We start from the raw sequence: 22029 nt of genomic DNA, 5'->3' as shown, positions 1-22029 counted from the left end.
ATCGGATATGATGTATACGTTTTTACAGAAATAAATGAAACATATATATTTACATATTATATATAAACTATTTTATGATATACACTCTTTATCAATAGTTTCCATATCGAGAAAATCTGATAATTTAATTAAAAAACTAAGACTGAAAAAATGCATTGCTAAGTATCACCTTAATAGATATACTGACTTGCTTTCTACAGCTTAGTCCTAAGAGTCACGGATATGCCGGAGTCCTGCTGAGTGAGAATATAGATCTATGCTGCCACCATGTGCTGAAAACCTGAAAAAGGCAGGAAGTCAATGCCGGTTTCAGTGCATGTTTATTAACAGAAAATAAAGACGTTTCAGATCAGGCGCGTGTGTAAATTTGTATTATGTTTATTTATGTTGTAAAAGAGAGGTTCTTTAGAGATTGCATGCCTTGTAACTATGCTATGCAGCATTTGTACCCCAAAATCTTTTGCACAGCCACCCCTGATTTATAAACCAAGTAGACTATTACTAGAGTTTAAAATAATTTAAAATGAGATTTAAAAACTATCAAAAGTTAACTAAAGGACATTTTATTGGTGTCATATGCTTCCTGGCCAAAATATCTAGTTACTAATGACTTTACAGATACAAAATAGTTTTATTATGTGAAAAGACAATATAATGCATAATGTAAATGACATATACTTCAATATGAATAAATGAATACAGCTAATCATTAATAACATTTATTTAAATAGAAGATTCGACATTTTAAATTGAACAAAGAAGCGCCCTCTAGCGGTCCAATTCAAATGTACAGCTTGACTTCGCTGGGCGGGGCTGCTGTGGGTTTGGCCCCTCCCTCGCATAGTGAGGACCCTGACGTAGACATTCGAGGGTAGCAACAGTTGCCTCGAGACCCCGTCGCGCCATAGTGACTGTAGCCGTGGAGACAGTTACTTACCAACGGGCGCAACACTCAGCAACAGCAGCAGCAGCATCTGGAAGTCACCGAGCGAGTGGGAGAGAGGGGAAAGAGAGCAAAGCCAGGGCAGAACTTTTCTCAAGGCAAAAAGGTGATTATATGTTTGTAGAGATGAAAATATTGATTCATGTTGATTCGGTAGAAATGACTGGGATCCAGTGCGTCGCTGGCACTCTGGGTTTTTCCCCACAACTTTCCCTTTGTGGCGTTCGCCTCAAGTTGAGGACGGGTTCCACTCTGCATTTAACTGCAGGCAGCACCTCGTTGCACCTCACGTGAGCCCGGCGTCAAAAAAAAACATCTGTGCGATTTCTGCGAGTTACTTATTTCGCTCCACTTTTCCTGAACGCCACGCACCACCTCCGCCGCGCGAGCTCACAGTCGTCTCAACGTCGCCTTCCACTTGTTGCTACGCCGGAGTGTGTCGTGAACGCACTTCCAGCTCAGCCCCAGCCGGATGGATGTTACGCTACCACTCGGGCTACAGCTAACGCTAGCGCCGACGACGCGCGGCGCCTGAGTTCCACTTGCTTCCGCGAGTTCCGCCGTTTGCGGCGGTGGGAACGACGCCCCGTGTCGGCCGCCGGCGCGCGGGCGAACTTCTCTCGCGCCGCGTCCCTTTCTCACCTGCGGCCGTTAACGCAGGTGGGAAATGTGGCTAGCTAGCGTTAGCAGCGTCGGCTCGGGGGCTCGTACAGTAACCAGCGCTCCCAGCGAGCCAGCGGCGGCACTTCTGTAACTCCAGAGGACAGTTCGTGGGCTCTTTGGGTGCGAGTTCCACCAATGTAGTCGAACGGGAACGGGAAAAGCTGTAAGTAGACGTATAAACCTTACGTTACATTATCAAACGCGAGGTTTCATAAACTGTGAGGATGGAGACATTTTCGTTAACCGGACCGTGGACCGCTGGCTGTGTCAAACCGGGACGGTACTTAAACTCGCTAACGCACGAAGACTGTGTGAAATAGGAGCTTATGTTACAGCTAGGTGGTGCTGTGCTGGTTCCTCCATGCTGCTCCCTCTAGTCTCCAACGCTGATAAAAGTTGGAGTGTACAAGTTCCGTATTCGTCTGCTTTAAAAAGTAGACGAGTGCTTTTATTACTGTAAAAACAGCTGGATTTGTGTTGCATCCTGCCCTCATATTGTCACAAATACTTGGTTAATGTAGTGGTGGTGGTGGTGGTGGGTGTAGTACCTGTTGAATAATATCTACACACAGTTTTCCAAACGCTAAGTTGATTTCAGTGGCTCTGCTTGGTTGTCAAAGCGGCAGGTGCCAGTGGCTGTTTGAGTTCTGTCCAGGGTTGAAGGCTCACATCACTCTGTGCTGTAGCAGTGATGAGAAACCGAGGACAACTAGACCCCTACGATTTCAAATCCTGCCTTTCCACAGTTCCCCTGCGTGTCCAGCTTCCAGCACTTGGCGTAGCCTTTTTATCTTTGTGGCATCGCGTCTCCTTTTGTCCCCTGACATGCGTTCATTCTAATGAACTATCGCTAAAGAGACAGCTGTCAGGTGCTCGGTCATATGTAGAGCTGTTCGCTACCGAAGCATCAAACAGATCTCCATAGCATGAGCGTTTCTCTAATCAATGTCTTTGCTATTAATAAATTAATTCATAAACTTAAAGCTGTGTATTTATTAAATAGCACTAAAGAAAGTAACTCTTTTAAGTAGTATTTAAGTGTATTGTTAAAGCAGCCCTGTCTTTATATTCCTCTCTGTGCTCTTGGTTCAGAAATAGGAGTGTAGTTATATTACATAATAAGTAATATACAGGTTGCATAATATGCTAAAACTTTGCGATCTCTTTGGGAATTTGCGTAATTTTTACATTTTTATTTCATTTTGCCCAAAATATCATAGGGACTTGCTGGATGCGCAGTAATAGTTTCTTTTGCCAGTGTCATTGGAGGAATCATAGTTTCGATTGGTCAGATAACTATCTGCAGAGACCATAAAATAAAGCGATGACTCGGTTTACACTCTGCATAAAACCCCCACTCCCCAATCTGAGCGTGACACTGTTATGTTTACATGGCAACTTGATACACAAATCCACCCAAGTCATGGAAAAAAGGGGATGTAGGGGGCCAGGAGGTGAAATCCTATTATTATTATTATTATTTTAAAATCAGGTTATTTACATCTGCTTTGTGGTATAGAGTGCATAGTTTTGGCTTGCAGACAAAAATGGTGCTCCGAGGAGACAATTAAACAAAGCTAAAGTGTATGGTGGTGTATGGCCATGTATAAGCCATGTGGAAACTAGCTTGACTGTCTATTCATAAGAAAGGCTTTTATTCTGTTTTTTTTAATTCAACAGCTCTGTTGTAATTCAGTTGTTGTGGGTGTAATCCAAAGAGTTGTTGTCGCGCTTTAATTTGGGCCGTGAATGCCACATTAACTAGCGATTCACAGAATACGTCCTTTAGCCTGTGCCTTCTAGCAGATTTTGCCATGCTTAGATTTTGGTGCATGATTGTGCGTAGCAGTGTCCACCATTAGCCATGTGCCATTTTGAGTGTTTAATGGACCTGTGTGTAGTACGGTTCAGCTATCAATAGGACAGCTGCAGTGGTCTCTTGGGCAGCGGGTGACCTGACACAGCTTTTGGTCACATGTTGCGTGTGTGTGTGTGTCTGTCCATGCATACATGAGTGTGTGGTTGTGTATTTGTGTTTGCACACGCTGTATTTAGCTTATCTGGATGAGGCCCACTACTGCCCCGGGGAGAAGTTCTTTATGCAATAGGCAGTTACAGATATAGACTAGGATCTATTTACAGCAGTCACTTTTGTCTCTGCTGCTCACAGTTGATCATATTCCTTTAGCGTAACCTCCTGCTGTTCTAGTGGTTTCATTTTCAGACATTTCATTGTTGTTCATTGATATTAACACAATTTTAATGGGTTATCCCATAACTCTAGTTATGGGCCTGTCAGGAAACCACAGAGCAAAGCAGAGGAACTGAAAGGAGAATGCCTTATGGGGCTTGTTAAGTAGAAATTAATAGCTCCATTTGTACACACAAAATGTTTCAGCTTAATAATTTCTATAATTCATTTATTTGCTACCGACTTTTTCTTTTGAAGTGAAGTAAAACAATTGTCCTTGTTATTTTCACATGAGGTCTTCCAGCTACTTGGATTTTGGAAATCCTTTATAGACAGTTGCTGCTAGGATACAAAGAAACTCATCTTGTCATATACCAAAAATGTTGCCACTGCTTGGCCCTCGCACAGTGGCAGCAAGTTTAAACACGTTGCAAAATGAAATGTTTTTCAGTCTGTCTCTTGTGTCGATGTATGTGTGTGTCATCAGGAGCATTCTTAACATTCCACCTGTTTGTATCGTAGCTACAGAACTGCTAATTAAATTTTCTGCCACAAACAGCGGGGAAATCAGTGACATTTGCATTACAATGATGGATCCGTCCCTTTCTTTCAGACAGGGATTGTAGCAGCCCCCCATCCCCTCTTCACCTTTCCTTCCCTTTGTAGAGTTTAGACTAGTTTATTAAGAGGTGTTTGTTTGCATTAGCAGAACGTCTGTTGGTCTAAACCCGTCACAAAGCAATTACGAGCTCCAAAACCGGGGTGCAGAGGATTGAAAGTTGGCTAGCTTTGCAAACGAGTAGCTCTTTTCTAGATTAAATAGGTTTCTTTTTAATTGCTTTTAAAGAGGTCTTTAATTGAGTAATTTGTTGGGTAACAATAACAGACGATGACATTGTTACAGGCACAAATGGCTCTGTTTCAGCTAAATGATGGATGCTCTCAAATCCCTTTCCTGATCTCTGAGAACATAGGTGGTTGGATGCAATTTAGAAGTAACTTGATGCTACTTTTGCACATCTTGGTAAACTGTGTGCCAACTGTATGTTCCCATCATTTTGATCAGTTTTACAAGATAAATTCAGTAGCAGATCACTTGCTAGATACTTGGTTAATATGCACTGTCCATGATATGCTAAATTATTATGAATGTTGGATGTGACACTGCTTGGTCTCAGAAACATCATTCTTTACAAAATACGTAAGGTTTGTGTGAATGACAGAAAACGGTACTTGTACCTGTGACCTCTACTTTGGCTGTCAGTTGAACAATGAACTTATTTTTGCCGCCCTTTGTCCTGCGCAGGATTTATGTATGAACAGGGCAGTTGTCTTTTGGCAGGTATTCACCAGAGCTTTTACTATGGTTAACAACAGATATCTGGATCTGCCCTAGATTTATAGCATTAACTGATGACTCATTGTTGTGCTTTGAGTGGTACTGGTTGAAGCACAATGTGCATGCAGTAAGACCTCTGTGTGGAGTGAACGCCTGCCAATAAGGAAGACTCCACGACTGCCACATAATGCTCTCAGGATTATCAGTCCAGAGACCAGCAGCACGCCGGCAGCGTCTGAGTTCAAGTCCACAGGTTTGAATCACACCTGTTGAAGACAGCACCTGAAAGCTGATTTACAGCAAACCATGTTTTACCACTGGAATCAATATTGTTATGCCTACACATAATTAGGTGATAGTTGGGGTTGGGTTGAATAATGCAAATAATGTTTTAAGGCCTTGATGCAACAAAATTAAAAGAAGCTGTTCTGTGATCTTAGTGTGATCCTTTTTAGATGTTGGATGTTTCTCAGTTATCTTATCTTAGTATCTGTAAACCACTAAATGACTGACTGGATGTAAAGTTGCTTTCTGCCATCTGTATTCTACCCCTAGATACAAAATGTACTTACTCATGACTGACTGATTAATGTCCATTAAGTTGTGAACGTCCACATTCCTTTATTAGTCATATTTTTTTGTGTTTTTCACATGTTCTACTATAAATGGTGCACTTGTAAATTCTTATTCTACATCTTGAGATCTTAAGGAGATGGAATTGAGATGGAGGGCAGTGGAAATCTGGAAAGGGTTAAAAGAGGTAGGGCGTGGGGGAGGCAGTTGCTAGTGTAGAGCTTGGGCAAACACGCAATCTCCATGGCAACGGTTTGATCTTTCTCTCTGTGGCTGTCAGGCCTGCAGTGCACATGGTGACGGAGTGGACAGGTTGGGCTGATGACCAGAGGTGGGGAGGTGAGCGTGGGGGGGGTTGATGCGTGGTTCAGAGGCATTGGTCACTACCTCCTGTTTCTGCCAACTCGCTCCCTCTCTCCCCTTCAAACTCTGCCATCTGCAGACCTCAAGAGCTGCTTTGATTGGATTAGTCATGAATTAATGAGACAGGCTTGAAGAACAGCCTCTGTTGTGGAAATCTCTTATCATATCTTAATTCATGCTTTGTGTTGCACATGTGCCTGTGTGATCTTATGGCGTGTTTTACTGAAATCAAAGAAAAGCCCATGTTCAGTAATCCTCAAATGTCAATGAATTAGTGTGGCAGTTAAACGCACGTTCTGTGAAAGGTTTATGGATTTATAACCTTTAACCTTTTGTTAGACACTGCTTTAAAATGTACCTTTTTTCAGTTTGACTTTTTGAGCTGTAATAAATACTGTCTTGCTAACTCCTCTGCTTTCTCAACTTTATGTATTCTTTTTGGGTGGAATAAGCATGAAACTTGCAGAGTTGTGTCCATAATGACTTAAACATCCGCTTCTACCACACACAAGTCCGTGCATTTTTACACAACTAAAACGTAACTCTGCCGTCATGTACCTGATGTCTGACATTAATGGCTTACAATGTATTTATAGTTGTAAGGTTCGACTTAGCATGAGATAGAGGGATCAGGTGGGGGATGGCATTGTTTGGTTTGGGAAGTATTCTGTTGGTTGCATAGCAACAGGCTCCTGGAAACGGGAGTGGACGGTGTTACCACTAGCAACCGTTGTTGCTCTGCAAACAATGTGGGCCAGTGCAAACATGAGCCAAGACTGTGGGCTCCTGCTTTTAATTGAACATCTGTATGTGTTTTTCTCTGATTGAGCCCTGTTTAAGTTAGATCTGTCAGTGACAGATGTTTGAAGCTCGTCTACGCCGTTAACATTATAGACTGCAGCATTAAGGAACATTTGTGCGGCTTAGGAGAATCTTAGACGTGTGTGCTTGTGCTTCCCTACATCTTTTTAAAACCCAGGTAACTCCTAAAGGGAGAGGATGTGGTCGAGTGTTATTAAGCCATCAGGGATTTGAACCAGGTTCACATACTGACTTGAAAATAGACATGTCTGTGTGTGTGAAGTTTTCTTCATATTGGAGGCAGAAAGTCTCTAAACAGCAATCCATCCAGAGTAGTGATTTTGTTGCAGCTTGCTGTATCTCCTGCTGTTTTTACCCGCAAGGCTGCTGGTGGGGAATTTGTGTGGCTTTTAACCTTACATGATCACTAACCAAAAAGCAACTTTATCCCTGCTCTCTCGCCGCTTTCCCCCCTCCAGTGCAGTGATTTGGCACAGTACCTTAAAACCGGTGCCTTAATTAAGGTTTAATAGCTGGAATCGTGCAGGTCGGGGCTCTGTTTTTTGGTCTCCCGTCATCTTTCCATGCCACCTACGTTTTAATGGCGCAAAGAAGCCCTCAGGTCTGTCTTCCTCTGTTAGGTTTGTAATTTCTAAAGAGAAGTTATAGGATTACAAGGGTATTTATGACACAGGAAGGTTAAAAATGTTTCATTAGAAAAATGAAAATGTGTAGTTCTTGTTGACATCAGTCTGAAAATAGCCTTTTGGTGTTTTAATAGGAAATAAGAAAGAGGTGTGTAGAAAACTGTGATCAAATATGAGAGCCTTTACATGTGAGTGCTAATTGCGCACTATAATAACAAACTTGAATGTCTCAGACTCATTACTGTGGCTGTGTGAAGATTGACACATCAGGAATTTCAACACAGGCCTCATCAACTCAGTCTATTAGTCATGTAGGCAGAGGAGTGACTGCCTGTGGCAAAATCTCAACACATGGAAAATGTCAGTTGTGGCACACCCATATCTGATGTTTTTTCTGTTTTAAAGGTACATACTGTGATTTTGTTATGGACACTATTTATGCCCCAAGCTCCCATATTTCTATTGAATTGAAGAAAGCCTGACACCAATGACAGCTGAGTTTTAAAATCACACCGGAGGTTTGGTGTGGGTTGTTTGCATTTGTGTGCAGCTGAATTCTTAAAGGTTTTTTTTATCTTCATTAAGATCAATCTGTTCATGGCCTAATCTCTTAAGAGAGCTGTGATCGGAGGACTGATGCTATATTTAGCACTGGATCCAGAAAGGACTGAAAACGGCAGATGTCTCAGGCAGAAAACCATCATTGGAACATTGGATATTATTTATTGTTGTCACTGATTGTGTTTTTCTTTAGGGTTTGTATGTTATACATTTTCTCTTCCTCTCCATCACTGGCCAAGTTTCCTTGATTCTGACTCATTGTTTCCTCCTTTTTTTTTCTTCTAGATCACATAAAATCTTTGTTTCCGTTACGGTCCACTCTGCCTGAGCTCAGATTTTAAAAAGGCAGTCTTCTCATGTATTGATAAAATGCAGAGACCCATCAGGAGCACTTGGTTTGATGAAGTGGATCTCACTGCTAATGCTAAAGGACCCTTATTAAAGAACATGGCTGCACCTGTTGCTTGCATGGAAAAGCTCGACGTGCAGATCCTTGCAGCCTAAATTGTGTGTGGCAGGTCTCGGCCATAAGTTAAAATAACATTGTTGTGCATGTTGTGTGTTATGACTAATCACAGCGTGTCTGCTGGAGCAGGTCGTGTCTTGCAGCACTTCCCTGTAATACTGTGGCCGAACACCACACTCGCGTCTACCTACTGACTTCTCCCGCTGCTCCTGGATTTCTGCCTCCGACCAAGAGCTGCTCATCAATTCAGCCCACCCCCCAACTGTTCTGTGTCTCCCGCTCCCTCATTCTAATCCTCCTCCCCCTCTTCTCTTTGCGTTCGCACTCGAAAGTTCCTGTGCAAGAGCTTTATTAAGAGCGGGGGGGTAGGAGTGAACAGAGGAGAGGAGGTGGTGTCGTTGGGGGTGGTCGTCATGGATTCCTCACCATGGCAACCGACAAACGTTTACAAAGCATTGAGGAATTTCCTCATATCAGCTGGATTATTGGAGCCCTCAGAGGACGGCGCTCGTTAGACACAAACGCTGGATATCATCAGGACCCTGGCGGGGGCTGGAGCCCCGCTGCCATTTCCATCTTTTTCCCCTTCAGTTTTTCTTTTTTGGAAAGTGGGGAAGTTGTATTTTAACCGCTTACTCCCCCTTGCAGTTTTATTCTTCTCTTGTTCCTGCCCTACTCCCACTCTTCCCCCCGTTCTTTTTTTTTTTTTTTTTTTTAAAGAGAACCTTTGTGTCACTACATTTTTAGAACCCCTTACTATGCTGTGCACATTGTCACCCAGTGGAAAGGCGAGTGGCGGCAGCGGGTTTGGTCCCCGTGAGGCAGTTTAAGCCTGTTGGTAACTTGAACTCCTGTACTCGAACTTGAGTTACACGTCGGCCTGTTCTGTCAGCAGGACCGGGAGCATCTGAGAAATGCCCTGCGGCTGCTTATTTTACCATTGATTAAGGCCAAAGGTGGTCGGCCACTGGGGTTCTGAGTGCTTCAGTGACTCAGCTTAACTTGACAAAGCTAGAAGCCCCCTGGGTCACAGTGAATGCACTGGTGGCTCCAGGACAGACAGGGTGTGGAGGAAGAGCATTTTATTGAGTGTGGCTGTCCATCTGTAACTGTCAATTCTGTATTTCTTTAACCTATAATAATATTCCCACCTACTTTTGTCTCCAACCCAGGATGCAGAACTCAGAGGGCGGTGCAGACACTACAACCAGCGTAGCAACGCTGCGGACCTCATCATCAGCTCCGGCCCCTGTGGTACAGCCTGTTCCAGCTTCTCAGCAGGTAGGCCGCTCTACATCTGCCCGGCTACTGCAGTAACGGTGGGACACAGTGAAGGAGGCGATGATGAATTAACTAATCCATCCTGTTCCTGTCCAGATGTTAACTATAACACAATATCTAAATTATTTCGTGTGTAAGCGTCTGTGAATGGTGGCTTTCAAGAAAAAACACAGAATCCTACTTCCTCTAAATCTATATTTTGTTAACTATTTAATATCAAATAAATATATATTTTAGTTTATTGCCTGCATTAGTCAAGGGGCTGCATGTGTTTCGTGGAAATTGACCTCTCTGCGCACACACAGAGGAGCAGGGCAGATGTGCAGATGTGTTTGCCCATGTTGTGTTGACGTGTAATTGTATGTACATACCTATGTAATTGAGTTATGTGTTGTATTCACACAGAGGGTGCTGGTTCAAGCCACAGGCTCAGCTCAGAAGGGAGGACAAGTACAGCAGCTTTCAGTACCCAGGGTTCAACAGGTTTCCCAGCAGGTACACAGTGCTGTACATACATACACAGTGCTGTGAAGATATCTGTATGCCCCTTGACTTTTTACAGTTTTTTAAAGTTACTTTTTAGGAACTTGTTTTATTATTTATTTTTTATTTATAGGCATATTTTAAAAATCTAAATAAGTTGAGGTTAGCAAAGAAAATATTGCACAGAATTTTATTGTTGTGCCACACACAATATATTTAATCCACTGTTAATATCTTGTGTATTCAGGGTTATTTAGGTTAAAGAATAGGTCTGTATGGTGCTAATGGTTTGTCCTGCTGACCCACACAATAGATGGTAAACAAGTGAAACAGTAACCAAAGACGTTCGTGTGAAACACTGGACAAAGGCCCCTCATTCCACCAACTGTGCTCATCCAGAGCGAAAGGTTTCCCATAGTTCTGTGCTCCTCGTGGATGTGTTTGTCTGGCTGAGCCTGGGCCACTGCGTGCATACCCGAATAACATGAGAATGGTCCTTTTGGATGATGGTGTATCATAAATATTCATCTCAAGGGAAGATGTTACCTGGTTTGTGATGTTTCTGGAGGCTTGAACCAAATCCCAACATGGAATTTGTGTGATGTGTCATATGTAAAGGTGAAAACTAGCAGCTGACCTAACTGTCTGCAGACAGTTGTATATGGAGACAATAGTAATGGACAGTTGTTTACCTGCTTATCTAAGTCTACCACTCATTACCTGGTATGTTTATCAAATCACGTTTGTGTGTATACACCACATCTCTGACTTGATCTTGATAATTTCCTTTTAGATGTAAATTTATTATGAATAAACCAATGGGTGGACAGATGATTTGTCTTCCCTGCTTGTAAAGACATCGTGGGTTCATACGTCTTCACCCACATGATGTGTGCGTGCAGGGTTTTTGTTACAGTCCTTCATAAGGCTTTTCTCCAGGTTTGCTTCTGTTACCAGTGAGCTCGGCTTTAGCTCTTTTCACTGTGTTTCTCTAGGTGCAGCCCGTCCAACACGTCTACCCATCCCAGGTCCAATATGTAGGAGAGAGCGGAGACGCTGTTTATACCAACGGAACCATGTAAGACATGTGTTATTCAGCAATACATTGAAGGGTTGTCAGGCATGGAAAAATGTTTTGACATTGTTTGTTTTGTGTTCACTTGATCGTCTTCGCACCGACGCAGCATTTGCCTCATCATCTTGTATTGACATGACACTGATCTCTCCCCAGCCGAGCGGCCTATTCCTACAACCCCGAGGCTCAGCTGTACGGCCAGTCTAGTGGGGGGACCTACTTCGACTCGCAGGCCAGTGGCACTCATGTCACCACGGTGGTCTCCTCTGCCAGTGGCGGGGTGCCCCCTCATGGCATGGTGGGCATCGCTATGGACGTGGGCAGCAGCCACATCATCTCCAGCGGCAGCACCTATCTGCTCCATGGAGGAAACATGGAAGGGAGCCGCAATCACATATCGCACTCGTCACGCTCATCCTCAGCTATGGTAAAGAACACTCCCTGATGTTAAACCTGTAATGAATTAATTAATGTTTTTATTCTGTAGAATCCCAGTAGCTGTTACTTCCAACTTGTAGTCATAAATAAATATGGTGTTGTGGGATACAGTACATCTGGAGAAAACCCTCATCACCGCTATCAGCGCTTGTTTCTAAACCAGCAATAGTCAGGGACAAACGTGATAGTCAGGCAGAGGCCCAGCATTTACAGCAACCTGACACGTGGCCTCCTGGCTGAGCGGTACCACAGCAGAGCAGAGCAGAGCAGGACAGGCCAGAGAGCCTGTAGAATCAGGGCACTGGCTTAAATAATTCAGCACTGCCTTGTTTCAGAGGTTTTCACAGGCACTTGAGCGACCTGAGAAACAAAGCAACCCCTGGGGCTCATTACCATTTGGCCAAGAGCCCTCGGGACTCTTCTTAAGGCTTGGAACGCTGCCTGCTTCTTTTTCCTTTTCTTCTACGTCTCCAGTTTGGCTGCATTATCACACGTCTTTTCTTTTTTGACTTGATTTTCTTCTACAGAGCAACAGAATGTTCTTGGTTTTGTCATTCACTTTGCCCGCCAGTTGGACTCCATTATTGTTTGTTGTCCAAAGACAGAATAATATGTCAGTGTCTTTTCTGCAATGACACTGCTTTGGTTGTGGTCACAACTTACTTGTAGCTAGAAGGTAGTTAGTTTAAATAATATTTTAAGATACCACTTTTGTATATGTTGAGCTATTGTCCGTGAGCTCGACTTGACCTGCGCCCCAGTGGTTCCTATTTGCATACATTGACTGCAAGCCCTCACTGAGTAGCTTAACCCTATGAATGACTTGATTTGCATGCGTATGACAGACAATAATGGATTTGGCTACAACACTGACTTGAATTTAATGGAAATGCATAGATGTGGCTGCTGGCTAACAGTCTGATTCCTTTATTTGTTTTTTATGTTTTCTCCTGTTCATCTTCCCTCTGCTTGTCTGTTCCTCCTTTTTTCTGTCTCTCAATTTTCCACCTCCTGTGTCCACTCTTACTTTTTTTTTTTTTTTTTGCATGCTTCTTCTTTCTTTAGCTTGAAATGGCGATTGAAAACCTCCAAAAGTCTGAAGGAATTGCAAGTCACAAAAGCAGCCTGCTCAACAGCCATGTAAGTCAACCAGGAATCTTCTTTGACAAAAAGACAGGAGAAGATGAAAACGGAACGCTGTGGCTGAGCTTGTGGGCAGTATGCTCTGAAAACACACTACCGCTAGCTCTGCTTGCCTGCACTGTCCCACTGATGTTTCTGTTAGCTTTTATTTTCTGAATCTGGCGTTTAGTTTCACCAATGCATCCTATATGTGTGTTTGAATGTTCTGCATGTGCACATGCCAATTAATTGATCAATATTTCTATTATTTACATTTGGACACACATATTATAGCCTAACCTTATCTCCTGAGAGGGTTACATTTATTCATATTGACATTTGTTAGCATCCTGACTTATACTTGCATGGGGAAATGTGTGGTTTGTGGCTTTAGCTATCCTGCAGTGTTTAAACTCATGCCATTTCACAATCTCCACAGTTGAAGAGTTGATGTTATTGTCCTTTAAGTACATTTCAGAGCCTTTACTTATTACTTTACTATTAGGTAAGAAGTTGAAATGTCCCTCACTTGTGCATTTTTAGACAAATACTTCCACTCTACTCATGTATTGAGTAGCTTGAATGTTGCCGCCTCTGGCTTTGAAAGTGTGCTCTTAAACACTAACTGGCTTCCATAAACTAAGTAGTTCATGAGGCGTTTGCGTGTTCCCTCAAATACCTTACGTTGTAGTTCCGTACTGCTCCAATCAAGAGCATAAAAGCCAAGAGCTTGGCCACAGCTGGAGTTCAGGTGGTGGGACTGTGTGATGTGTGTTTTTGTGTGTGTTCGGCCTTTTGATGTGATAATAAGACGCACTCCTCCTCTCTGTTAATGGCCAGGTGACTATCACAGAGCAGTTTGTCCACGTAGCCTCACCAATTGAACAACTGTGTCTTCTTTTGTGTATTCTTAGCTTCAGTGGCTGCTGGACAACTATGAGACAGCAGAGGGAGTAAGCCTGCCCCGGTGCTCCCTTTATAACCATTACTTAAGGCACTGTCAAGAACAGAAACTAGATCCGGTCAACGCAGCCTCCTTCGGCAAACTCATCCGCTCGGTTTTCATGGGCCTGAGAACCCGCCGCCTCGGCACCAGGTACAAACAGTAAGAGGTTGTTGATGATGCTGATGATTGTAGTCTTGTTTATGTTATAGGTGTGATGTGTATAGCAATGCTTGATCGGTAAGGATGGTGACTACTGTGATAGCAAGTCTTATTACTGACTCCTGCTTTTTATCTTAATCTCTCAGAGGCAACTCTAAGTATCATTACTACGGCATCCGTGTAAAGCCGGACTCCCCGCTGAACCGGCTGCAGGAGGACACCCAGTACATGGCCATGAGACAGCAGCCGGTCCACCAGAAACAGAGGTCAGGACTCTCACCACACCATGCGCTGTCTTTACTGTTGTTCTTTGTGCTCCTGTCCTTTCCACCCATCTCTCAGTCATGGTTGCTAATGTGTTTTTGCATCCAACTTTAACTTAAAACATGGTTTGCAGTTCTACCACAGTATAGTCCTACCTTTTATCAAAACAGTTTATGCAGTGACGTGAATTGTTTATTTTACTTGTGGTTATTCTACACCACACCTTGTCACAGGAAACAAATTTAAGAGAAAAAAATAGTGATATCATTATCCTATATTAGCTATTTCTGAGCCCAGATATGAAAGACAAATGGAGCCAAGGTGTGAGAACTCCTACAACATTTGTCTAAACCAATACAGAACATATAAATGTCCTACTAATGCAAAACATTCGGCACAAATGCAAATAACTAAAAAAGATTTGCAAACGATAACCAAGGAGGTATCTATTTATACAGTATATATTATTTTGTAATGAAAACCTGGTTAATTTTTGTGCACACTTAACAGTCTTTAAGAGCTCAGGCTTTATGTGTTCATGTTCTCTGTGTACAGGTTCAAACCTCTACAGAAGGTGGATGGCATGTCGGACAGCCTGTGTGGCAGCTCTCAGCACTGTAACAGCACTCCAGAGCAGTCGGTGGCCGCTCAGAGCCAACACCACCAGCAGTACATAGGTAAGAACAGGAGCTGCAGGCTCCTCTACTCTACCAGCATGTGTGGATCAGCTGCTGTATGCTGTGGCACCAGAGCAGAGTAGAATCATGTTTTACACAGTGATCATCATTTTTTGATTGTATACAAAGTTTAAGTTCAGTACAAATAAATATCGTCCTTCTGAACCTATATCACATAGTATTGTTATATGATTTAATTATATAGTCATATGTATCCTAATATATCCGTTTACACAGTTACATACAGGTGTGTGTGTGTGTGTGTGTGTGTGTGTGTGTGTGTGTGTGTGTGTGTGTGTGTGTGTGTGTGTGTGTGTGTGTGTGTGTGTGTGTGTGTGTGTGTGTGTGTGTGTGTGTGTGTGTGTGTGAGAGAGAGAGAGAGAGATTGACACCTGTCTACTTTGTGCTTTCTGCAGATATGTCCCACACCTTGCCGTCATTTCCCTCTCCTGACTTGGGAACTCAGCCTCTGCCTGAGCGCATTAACATGAATGATATCAAAAAGCTGCAGACGCTGTACAGAGACCACTGTGAGGTGGGTTTATCCAAAACATGTTGTCACTTTAAAGTTGACAGAGAGATGAGGGGACAGTTCTGGTGGGGATCCATAACCATCAGCCACGTTTTCATCAGGGAAATTCAGTTTGACTATAAAGATTCATAATTAATCTGTGTCAATATTTGAATAGTCACATAAACTGTTTTGAAATTTTAATTCAAGCAGTGATTGTTGTGCTGAAGCTCATCTAGAGACATAATAACAGCATTTTTATATTCTCTAGCATTAAGATGAATCGTTTACAAAATACAGACTTATGCTGAAATAAGAACAAAATAAAATTAATTTACACCACAGAGGTCATCAAGTGTTTTGTCTGTAAAACCAGAATCCATGAAGAAAGAGCTATGAGGAACTGGCATATTGTGTAACGATATTTCATAGGTTTCAGAGTCTCTTAGTTGGGCAATGAATTTGAGTAAGCTGAAGAATGACCCTCCAGAGTGAAGCACGTTGCCAATGAGTGCAGTAGAATTAATAGTGAACATTAAAATCAGGGCTTTCTAGGCAGGAGAGAGGTTGTGATTAAAAGCAGCCAAGCTTTGGCTTTATCATATTATCCTTGCCCTCCCCTTGTCCAGCCTCACCACGCTCTCTTTGTTCCAGCCGTCTTTTCATCTCGGTGTGCCTTTCAAGACATGCCAATTAACCTTTCAGCACGCTGGGTGGACATCTTGGTGTCTTTGTGGTGGCCTCCCCTTGGGCCTTTGTGTTGCCTTGTCTGTGGACAGGCACATGGGCTCCTGCCTTTGTCTGCCGGCGCATTTCTGTCTCAAAGCTTTGCCTCTGTGTTTTTAATGTTTATGCATTTCACTTTTTTATCCTTTTTATGAGCCACCACTGACCTATTGATGCATTAACCGGGACGTTTATAGACTGCATTTAAAGTTACAACACAGAAAAGTAACCAGCTGACCTGATCATAAAATAAAACACAATTTCCTTATTTCCATGCAGTTCAGAGTGTTTTCAAGCGCAGCTGATAATATATTTGTGTCCACTGTATTTGATGTCATGGCAACAACAGTCAAATATTCACTGTCGGCTGTGGTATTTAATTTATGCTCAAACACAAATCACATTCATAAACCATTACTGTAATAAATCACACTGTCAGCCCGTGTGCTTCGAAGTGAGGGGTTAAGGTTTGGGAATCTCCGCTGCAGCTCGCTCGTCAGCGACTGTGCATGTGAACACGTGTTGCTTCTGCTCCGCGCATATTCCGCTTTTTTCGTTTCTTAAGGCATGCTGCGTTTCCTGTGTGGTAAAAAAAAACTTTGGAGGCAAAACACTCTTGTTTAGCGTGGATGGGGAATTCTCCTTTTTGTTTTGGAGTTCTGTGTTTGACCTGTTGCTGGGGGCAACTGTAAACAAGGTTGCCATGGAGATGGTTGGAGAGGAAGCAAAAACATATCATGTGATTGAAGCCTACACTGCTGCTGTGTAACAAGATCCAACGGCAAGTGGATGTCCTGCCAGACAGAAAACGGAGAATCTCTGGGCAATGTGTGAATCACACTCTTACAGTCGTTATCAGGAACCGATGGACAGCCTCAGTGCGATGTAAATAATTGGTGAACTCTATGTTGACGTACATTTAGGATCGGTTTGGCCATAAAGTAGCTGGATCGTACCACTTTGCTAGCTTGCTGCTGCTTCCTCTGCTCTCTAGCAGTATACAGTGCTTTCAAAGAGCCTCATACATATGAACAGGAAGGAGGAAGTCACATGATTAGTTCAGGTCAGCGCCTCTCGACTGCAGGAAAGCAAATGCATACCTCTATCTACTAGAGTCATGCGTTTTACAAAAGCAACAAGGATTCAAGAATGTGTGGAAAAATTTCCCTTCGAAGCTGATCACCGTTTTCATGATCCTCCTGACAATTAATGTGGGAGCTGTGTTTAAGCTGGCTCATTGTCCAACCAGGAGGGCCCATAGCGAGCAGGCTGCCTGCCTGTAGAAACTTTGTTGTGTGTCTGGTTGCCATGGTTGAGCTCTGTGTGTTTTGTCCCTCTTTCCTCCCTCTCTTTCCCCTCCCCTCCTCTCTCTGGCTCCCTCTCTGCTCTCCTGCAGGCTACGTTGGATGTGGTGATGAACCTCCAGTTCCACTTTATTGAGAAACTCTGGCAGACCTTTTGGTATTCAACATCGCCATCTAGTGATGGAAGCACGACCATCCCTAACAGGTTAGACCGCACACAGAGCGGCTGCAGAAAGTAAAGATACTTGGAAAAAATACATACTACACTGTTCCTATATAAATACACATTTGTTTGTGGCGCTTTATTTGTAAAATGGAAGTATTTACAGTTTGACCATGATTCCTCTGTTGTTTGTTTGTGTGTAGTGATGATGATCTGGAAGGCGTGATCCCCAGAGAGAAACTGATGGCTCTTTGTAAATATGAACCAATCAGAGTATGGATGAGGAGCTGTGATCACATCCTCTACCAGGCTCTAGTGGAGATCCTCATCCCTGATGTCCTGCGTCCTGTACCCAGTCAGTACTGGTGTTTAGATTTTTTTGAAGATAGAAAAATTAGGTGTTTTTGTTGTTTCCCTAAATGATTATTGAACTAATAGTTCATTTATAGGACATTGTGAAAACAACACAGCAAACTGGAGCCAAACACGTTTAGAAATGCACATTAATGGAATATTAATACATATAGTGAAGTCTAATTCTCAGTGGTGCACGTGTGTCTTTACACTTTTTTAGGATTTTTAATGTTTATTCTGCAGCAGTGCCAGTTAAAATTGCATTTTTTTAGTTTTAAATTTATTAAACTCCTCTGCTAAAATATTTGTAATCCAGGCTGTCGTTCCTTCAGGCACGCTCACTCAGGCCATCCGTAACTTTGCTAAGAGTTTGGAAGGCTGGCTGACTAACGCCATGACCAGCTTCCCTCAAGAGATCATCCGCACCAAGGTAATAGGAAAGACTGATTCCTGTCCTTATGAGTCCTGAAGTGTATGGGTTTATTATTTATGTTGCTTTCATCCAGTGAGTTAGTTCAGTAATATTAAGCATGTTTGGACCGTTTGGTGTAGGTTGCTGTGGTCAGCGCCTTTGCCCAGACTCTGAGACGTTACACCAGTCTGAATCACCTGGCCCAGGCAGCACGCGCCGTCCTCCAAAACACCTCCCAGATCAACCAGATGCTGTCAGATCTCAACCGGGTGGACTTTGCCAACGTCCAGGTAAACCTGCTGTCGGCTCCTCACTTTATCTACACTTTCTAGTAATCTGCCCTGTGATGTGGTTTGGGGCTAAACGCGGTCGCGTCGTCTGCTGTGCCCAACAGGAGCAGGCGTCGTGGGTGTGTCAGTGTGACGAGAGTGTGGTTCAGCGTCTGGAGCAGGACTTTAAAGTGACACTGCAGCAGCAGAGCTCTTTGGACCAGTGGGCGACCTGGCTCGACAACGTGGTCTCCCAAGTCCTGAAGCCTCACCAGGGCAGCCCGAGCTTCCCCAAAGCTGCACGCCAGTTCCTGCTTAAATGGTCTTTCTACAGGTAACAGGAAAACACGGGCTGTTCAGGATCACCTCTGTTCAAATGCATCCCATTTTGTCAGGTCGGGTTCACAAATGTTCTGTAGCTGAATCCTCAGCGACTGTTGTGAGACAAGCTGACAGCACATTTCAGTGACTAATTCTCACCAGTGGCGTTTTCTCATCCCCTGACCATCGTGTCACCTTCCACACTATTGCTAAAACGTCTTCTCGCTCTTCTTTTTGTAGCTCCATGGTGATAAGAGATCTGACTCTCCGCAGTGCAGCCAGCTTCGGCTCATTCCACCTTATCCGCCTTCTTTATGACGAGTACATGTTTTACCTGGTGGAGCATCGTGTGGCTCAGGCCACAGGAGAAACTCCTATCGCCGTCATGGGAGAGGTAAAAAGATTTATTTAACTGTTTGTGTAGCTCAAAATATTTCATATGATGAAAATTAAATTTGGTTTCATCATTTAAATTATAGTTCAGTGACCTGAGTTCCATGATGCCATCACTAATGGAAAAAGGTAAGTCCTCCAAGACTCTACCACAAATCTAATGTCTTAGCAATGGCTCAGATTGGTTGGTGGTTGAGAAAAGTGGAAACCATAACTTTACCGACTGTTTTGTAACTAGATGCGTCCTTCTCGGACGAGATGAGCGACCTGGGCAGTGATGCCGATGCATCCAGGGGACCTAGTGAACCAGCAGTAAAGAGAGAGAGGGTTGATATGAGCCACCCTCTGCAGGAGATGTGAGTCCACACTGGAAGTCGCTCGCTCCATAGGTGATCCTAAAGCGGCTCCTGGACCCAGCGTGCGTCTGCAGTCAGTGTGTGCAATGTACATAGAGAAGAGAGTAGCATTATCAGCCCTCCCCTCATTAGCATTTGGTAAAGACGTTGATCTTTCTCCTGCACGTCTTATTTTTTACTCACGGGCGTAACACAGGTCTGAGGTGGATTTTATTTGTTTTGTTGCAACTGTGAATGACTTTGTGCAGTATCATTTTGTCGGATGTGTAACTTTGAGTGGTGGTGTGTGGTGTTGTGATTCTTACTCTTCAGATCTGAACTAGCTGTGCCATAGTGTCATTTGAGTGCCTTAGATTCCTATCTTTAAACCACCACTACAGATGTCTCTGTCCTCAGCTGTGCCTCTACCGCAGTATGAATGTATTGTCTCCAAACCTCAGACATTCAAAGCACCTTTTACATTGATGAGGTGAAGGTGCATACTCCTTGTTGCCTCTGCTGCAGCCCGCAGCCACTTGGGGGGAAAAAAAATCATTCATTTACTACAAACATGCAGCCTAGTACCCAAATACTTTTCCCTCAGTCATTCCCACCAGCTTGGCCATAGTTGTGACTGTTTGTCAGGCAGTAGGGCTTCATAGTTTTGCAGTAATCTGGAAGGCAGGGAATAGTCTGTCACTTTGGCTGTGAAAGAAGCTGGTTTGTTTACCTCACTAGATTTCTATGCTGTGCTCCGTTTAGCTCAGATGACATGAGGCAAGTATTAAAGATGTAGCCACTGCAGTTCTTGTCCCGTTTTCTTTCATGTAAATAGTTCTTCACGTTCCTCCAGACGGTTTAAACCCAGCGAGCACTCGTGTCCGTGCTGTTAGGATTCGTTCAAACAGCCCTAAATCAAAAAGACCTGGAGGGTTACTCGGCTGTTGCACAATTAGGAACATATCCAGAGCAGTCGTTTAAGGGCGATGGGATATTTAAACCTCTCCTGGAACGTAGTGAGTGTCATTTAGCCTTATTTCCTTATTCAGATAAGTGGTTGTACATTTCATTTATAAAGGATATTGATACAAGTTAAAGCTTGAACCAATGAAACCAAAATCCTCACAAAAGAATCTCATTGGCATCTGAGCCAGCACACGCTCCCCGACTCCAGATACTTTGACCTCATGCTGTTAGTCAGATAAAGTCTTATGTTTTGTTTGAATTAGATAGAAAGTACAGTGCATTATTTGGGGAATTTGTCCAGAATAAATTATAAATATATCTATATCTCTATATATAAATATATATAATATCCATATAATGTAGAAGTGTGTGCTCTTTGGCTAATTTCGCTCCTCACATCGTTCTTGGTTGCTCTTGTAACAAAGACTGATGTGTAATTGATTAGATTGGTGTGTGATACATTTGTTTCCAATCTCTGTTGTTCAGTGAAATTCATTTATTCCCGTGGTGCTATCTGCACCTGAGTAAGCTATTAAACTGTCACAAGAGAAATCTATTTATAGGAACTGTTCTGATTTGACTGACATCAGCTTTGTGTTGAAATTGGTTGGGTTGATTTATTTTCCCTCCTTCCCTCAGATGACTTTGTTGTAGCAATGAATCCTTGACTTATTTAAGGCTTTTTGTAACTTGTGCCTGTCACAGTAATTTGCCTTCAAGTGCTTTGGAAAACAAGTAATTTCTATGTGTACTTTGTAATGTTTTGTAAGACTGTTTTAGAATTTTGGCGGCGGATTATTTTTTATTGAACTAGATTTGGTTCTTCTTACGAGTATACTGAACCCTTATTTTTGTGTATTTTTAAACCTGTTCTTGACTACACTTTACTAGCCTAAGGACAGAAGATGGTCTGTAATAAACAATAGTTCAACTGTATTTTGTACTTGGTCACAATGTGTAAATAAATTGGTGGAAACCAATGAGGCCTGAGCACATTTATTTTTATCAAACATCACAAAACCTCTATTTGCAACAGACAGAAGATTTGTAAACTGTTCTAGATATTTGCCCACAGATGACTCCTTCGATCCTTTAGGATGCCTTAAAGATACAGTATTTACATAATTTGAAAATCCTAGTTTCCATGGCAACTCTGCTCCAGACAGTAGTTCTTAATCGCCATATTTTCGTCCAATAACCTTAGAAAAGTTCTGACATCTAGCTTATTTTGCAGTGTCTTAATATAAAGGCACACAGAACATAACGAGTTAAGGTTCAATAGA

General features: G+C 42.9%; 1 protein-coding gene across 4 annotated transcripts; it reads left to right on the top strand.

The window, feature by feature from the left end:
* Positions 1-886: 886 nt before the first annotated feature.
* On the top strand, positions 887-21726 carry rfx2 (regulatory factor X, 2 (influences HLA class II expression)). 4 transcript variants are annotated; one of them, XM_029146436.3, is made up of 18 exons: positions 888-1049; positions 9720-9828; positions 10234-10323; positions 11307-11389; positions 11543-11813; positions 12890-12964; positions 13861-14042; positions 14198-14317; positions 14871-14992; positions 15409-15527; positions 17626-17738; positions 17900-18051; positions 18383-18480; positions 18603-18752; positions 18857-19065; positions 19293-19446; positions 19532-19574; positions 19684-21726. In XM_029146436.3, the coding sequence occupies exons 2-18, from the start codon at positions 9721-9723 to the stop codon at positions 19803-19805; spliced, it is 2211 nt and encodes a 736-aa protein (XP_029002269.1). In that variant the 5' UTR covers positions 888-1049; position 9720; the 3' UTR covers positions 19806-21726. The 4 variants fall into 4 exon arrangements, with proteins under 4 accessions (XP_029002271.1, XP_029002269.1, XP_029002270.1 ...); XM_029146438.3 differs by lacking the exon at positions 10234-10323 and having other exon boundaries at positions 887-1049; XM_029146437.3 differs by lacking the exon at positions 12890-12964.
* The last annotated feature ends 303 nt before the right edge of the window (positions 21727-22029 follow it).

The sequence above is a fragment of the Betta splendens genome, chromosome 4 (assembly GCF_900634795.4).
Source record: "Betta splendens chromosome 4, fBetSpl5.4, whole genome shotgun sequence".
NCBI classification, from domain to species: domain Eukaryota; kingdom Metazoa; phylum Chordata; class Actinopteri; order Anabantiformes; family Osphronemidae; genus Betta; species Betta splendens.
This window is presented reverse-complemented; position numbering and strand designations above follow the sequence as displayed.